Source organism: Lissotriton helveticus, chromosome 12 (assembly GCF_964261635.1).
Source record: "Lissotriton helveticus chromosome 12, aLisHel1.1, whole genome shotgun sequence".
NCBI classification, from domain to species: domain Eukaryota; kingdom Metazoa; phylum Chordata; class Amphibia; order Caudata; family Salamandridae; genus Lissotriton; species Lissotriton helveticus.
The window spans coordinates 174,590,189-174,595,360 of NC_136073.1; the positions used below are offsets into that span (position 1 = coordinate 174,590,189).

The following is a 5,172-nucleotide window of genomic DNA, read 5'->3' on the forward strand; positions in this document are numbered from 1 at the left end:
CTGGTGGCCTGGGTGCATACCTCAACGAACCAGGAATTTCATTTCTAACATTACTCAAAGGTCGTTAAACAGAATGTGGTAGTACATTGCAAGCCTATGCAGTTGCAGGAGTGGTGGAGTCGTACGTGATAGACAGTGTGTTCTCATGACCAGAACAGCCGCCACATTTTACATGTACTAGAATTTAGTAGTTAAAGCGAGAGGCCTAACTATTGCCCATTATAATAGCCACCCCTAGTTGACACAATGGCGAACCATTTCTCCATTGGTAGGCAGTAAAAGGGACACCTTTCCTAATAATTTGTAGCTGCAAAATGACAAGATTTAACTGGTGTTAGGATTCAGAGATCATAGCTAAGGTTCCCATCTAAGTGGACATCCAGTTATCAGACCGCGTTGTAGGTTAGATATGGTCTGTAGTTACTGAGTTAGTTAGAGCTTAATTACAGTTTTGTTATCAGTGAGATAGCAGTGGCTTGCTTTAAATTAGAATGGGCACATACTGTCAACAATGAGCTTAAACAGGAGCAACTAATGTTGAGATTGTTTTAAGAACTTTTATAGGGCAGATATCCTGTGTAGAGCAGGCTGATTTTTCCCATCAATCAAGACAATCACGTGTTGAAATGCAACTGGCCTAAACAGACAGGTGAATGTGGATTCTGCCTCTGGCTTATCTGTTTTTGTATTTATTGGCTCACAAGGGAGTTCCTCAGAGAATGGCTTTGCAGCCTGCCACATTTTTTTTGTAAAACCATGTATTTAGGCAAGTGCACGCCATTTATAGAGATGACATAGAAGAGATGGCCAATTCAGGAGGCAGGATTCAAAATGTCTGAGAATATAAAAAATACTCCATTCATATCGTTCAAGAGATATTTATGAGGGCAAACTCACACAAAATCAAAGAGACACAATACTGGTTAATTGATACTGATGGTGTTAGAACATTAGTTGATACTCTAGAGCACTTTGTAACATTTGGGTTCTAAAGTTTTTTCTTCTCTTGCAGTAAGAAACAAGGCTTTCCTGATCGATATAATTGGAGTGTTACTTATATAACATTAATCAATTCTAACTTCCCCAGCAGGTCCCATTATGTTGTGTCTGAAGTAATTAAAATATTTGCTTTACGTTACATTAGCAGTTACTATTTCTGATTTGTACCAGATGTACGTTAAACTGGGGCAGGTTTGTATTGTGGTACACAGATGGGCAATCTCCATGACCCTTGCCATTTTCTGTAGATAACTGCTGTCAGAGTTGATTATAGCACTTAATAAATTACCTCTTAATCTTATGTTTTTTTAATCAAAATCGGTTACTACTGTAAAATATTCAATTTTTGCATAATTGCAAAAAGCAATCATAGTTTCCTCTACAAGTGTTAATTTCTTCAGTTGTGTCATACCTAACCTAAAGAAGGAATGTATGCTGACTTCATAGCTCTCAACCAAGCACTAACATTTGTCTAGAGAAGGTATCCTCATAGCAAGTTTGCTTGTTTTTAGTTTAAAAAAGCACTTAAAAAACAAATGTATGATAACCAGCATGCACTAAAAGTTATTTGCTTATGACTGGATATTTCTTTATTTCATTACACACAACTGATCATACTATGTTTATTGTAGTATCAAGAATGAATTTGGAAGAATATTTCTCAAGAATCCAGTACAAAGGAGCCGCTGAAACCTGTGACTATGAAACATTGAAAGAGATCCTCAAGCAACATATTAAGACAGTTCCATTTGAAAGCTTGAGTGTCCAGTGTGGGGAAGCCATTGACTTGGCCCTTGAAGTGATATATAACAAAATTGTAAGAAAGCGACGTGGAGGGTGGTGCTTCGAACAGAATCACCTATTGTTTTGGGTACTTAAGACAATGGGATACGAGGTCACAATGCATGGAGGAAGTGTTTACCTTCCATTGCAGAAAATATACAGTACTTATATGGCTCATCTTATGCTCAAAGTGGTTGTTGATGGCCAAGCGTATATCGTTGATGGATGTTTTGGTGCCTATTATCAAATATGGGAACCCTTGGAGCTGATATCAGGAAAAGATCATCCTCAGGTTCCTGCCACATTTCACTTAACAGACATTGATGGCGTTTGGCACTTTGATCAAATAAGTAGAAAACAATATGTTATTGATCAAAGTTTTTCTAATTCTGATCTGTTGCGTAAGGATGAATATAGGAAAGTATATCGCTTCACTCTTCAGGAGAGAACGATAGAGGATTTCCTGGACATAAACAAGCTCCTCCAAACATCTCCAGATTCGCTATTTAGAAAGAAGTCCCTCTGTACCCTACAACTCGCTGATGGTGTTCGATTGCTGTGTGGCTGGAACTATACAGAAATAACGTACAACCACAAAGATAATATGGACCTGGTGGAGTTCAGAACCATTAAAGATGAAGAAGTGGAAACGGTTCTAAGAGACAAATTTAATTTGATCTTAGAAAAGAAATTTGTGCCAGTGTTCACAAGTGGTGTTTACTTACTATAGGCGATAGGAAACCACTTGTGAAAAGGTGGGAGAACATGAATATATGACGTTGCAATGCAAACCAACACATCACATGCTTTTATAATGTGTTTTTACATCGCAACTACCGTTAAATTGCATGATTTTACAATGCATACCATTACAACGCATTTTTAAATACTACCATTACAACTAATTCCATTACAATGCATTTCAGCACAACGCATACCATTACAACGCATAATACTTTTAGTGCAACTGTAGAGTAAGTGGTGGATAGCATAGGGGTAAAAATTACTATTCCCACTCCAGTGAGTGCAACAGTAGGGAATGTGTTGGATAGCGTAGGGGTAAAAATTACTATTCCCACTCCAGTGAGTCCAACAGTAGGGAAAGTGTTGGATAGCGTAGGGGTAAAAATTACTATTAGCTCTCCAGTGAGTGCAACATTAGGGAAAGTGTTGGATAGCATAGGGGTAAAAATTACTATTCCCCCTCCAGTGAGTGCAACAGTACGGAAGGTAGGGATAAAAATGGGAAGGTAGGGTTAAAAATGACTATTGCCAACTAACCCTAAACCCATACCCACCCTAAAACTTAAAATTATCCATTACTTACCTCGTAATGCGTTGTGAAGACATGTGTTGTAATGGGATGCATTGTAATGGCATGTGTTGTAATGGCATGCGATGTAAAGGCACTTGCATTGTAAAAGTTGCTTTGTAAAGGCATTGCGATGTAAAGACTGCTCTGTAATGGATGTTTCCTGAAGAACATTGACAAAAAAAAGTAGCACAGGAGGGTTTTTCTAAATTGATGCCAGACAGTACCTTTTAAGCATTTCCAGTTAGGGCTCTAACATATATAGTCTCCGTAGATATCTGGGCTCCACTTTGATTTTACTTCTGGAGCCGACTTACCACACCTAATCTGGATGAACCTTTCTCAGTTTTACTCATATTTCATCATAAGTCATGTTTTTCTGTTTGTCTGGATAATCAATGTACCCAATGTACAGCTCAATTTACAGGTCTATCCCTTGGTGGCAGGGAGGTTTAGTATGCTCTTATATATGTCCAGGTAAACCTTTGGACTACCTTCGTTTTACCCTCCCCAAATCAACATTTCAAGAGAAGCAATCTCAAAGTTTACAACTTCAAACATGACCTCAATTCAACATGGAGACATTGAACTTTCTTCAAGTGAGTCATTTTGTAGCAATATCAGGAATGATCCTATCATTCTGACTGGGAAATGAACTGTACGCAAGGGGTCTTCAGCAGAGATCACTATAGGCCATATCTATGCCTGACAGTCTGGATATTCACAGGCAGATTTTATTACAAATAATCTAATAGAGCTCCTCTACATAGTAGTTATTTTGAAAATCTGGGATAAATTTGAGCCTCTATAGTGTTTTTTGTACCCTCACATTGTGGGGCAATCCATGTTGTCTGCATGAGGCAGTTAGTCACAGTTGTAATGAGTCACACAGTCACAGCCATTTCATTAAGATGTTTTTTGTTTGTCCATGATTGGGATGCCTGATGCTGAGCATTGTCTTTCCCTATGACCATTTTTTTTTAAATGTCTCCTCTGAGGCCACGTTAGAGTTGTTCATCATATATCCATTCTTTGGCTACATGTTTGTGTGCGTACTGGTGTAGTCTACAACTACTCACACTAGCTACAGGGCAGGCCCATACTCAATAATAATCAATGTAACTGTCTATTTCTTAAGAAACCCTCTTGCTACTCAACATTCAATTAAATTCCGAAAGCGGGAAAGGGTACAAGGAGCATGCTCATTTACCTAGGGTCTTTCTAGATACCTTGATGCGCCACAGTATCCTCAGGATGGAACTACTCTAGAAAGATTTGCCTGTGAAAGGGTTTGAATTCAATTTCACTGCCATATATCAGATGTTTTGTAATCAGCATCCCAGTTCTAGGTGGTTTATAGGGGCAGACCCTACTTTTATTGAACAACATATTAAATGGACCATTGCAAGAATATATGTCTAACTTCTTAGAAGGCTGCTTTACAGTAATGAACACAGATGAAGTTTCATTAGAACCACCATTCAGCCCTTTGCCATAAAGAGGGCTGATGTTCTTATGCTTCAGGAAGGCACTTGTTCTGGCGGTCCAAAAAAATGGCTTAGTTATTGAGAGGGGATAGGACAAGAGCCTCGAATTGCTTAAGATTTTTGAAATGCTGGGAAATGTCACCTCCTAAGATGCTTTGAGAGACTGAATATTATTTTGCGGAGACAGGGCGGTGCAAAGTATTTCAAGACAAAAAGATTGAAATCCCGATCCGATCTTTTAGAATTCTGTGGCTATACAAGAAAGGATTTGGAAGACCTCATGGTTCTACCCAGGGAGTAGTTTCACAGTTTATCAGATGCACTTGTCATTTTAGTTATATTAAATTCAATTCAATATTGACTTGTTTTGGAGAGCATTGGTAAATTTCAATACAGTAGACATATACAACTCCTTCTTGAAATCTAAATGTTAAAAAACTTCAAAACCTTTAGGGAAGATTTTGTATTACACAAATTATTACAGTATATAAATCGAGTAAAGTAAAACCTGATCATAATGCGTTTTGCATTATTGAAGTAGTTTCAGTTATTTACATCACCCAGAATACCACTGAATTATTTTGTTCTCTT

At 38.0% G+C, this 5,172-nt stretch overlaps 1 protein-coding gene across 1 annotated transcript; it reads left to right on the plus strand.

Annotated features, from left to right (window-relative positions):
- The first annotated feature begins 1,637 nt into the window (after nt 1-1,637).
- LOC144799271 (arylamine N-acetyltransferase, pineal gland isozyme NAT-10-like) lies at nt 1,638-4,942 on the plus strand. Its single transcript, XM_078670516.1, has one exon. The coding sequence runs from the start codon at nt 1,640-1,642 to the stop codon at nt 2,510-2,512; it is 873 nt and encodes a 290-aa protein (XP_078526642.1). The 5' UTR covers nt 1,638-1,639; the 3' UTR covers nt 2,513-4,942.
- Nucleotides 4,943-5,172: the final 230 nt, after the last annotated feature.

Excerpts from the sequence above, each read along its gene's own strand:
- LOC144799271 (XM_078670516.1), top strand. The coding sequence starts at position 1,640 with ATGAATTTGGAAGAATATTTCTCAAGAATCCAGTACAAAGGAGCCGCT.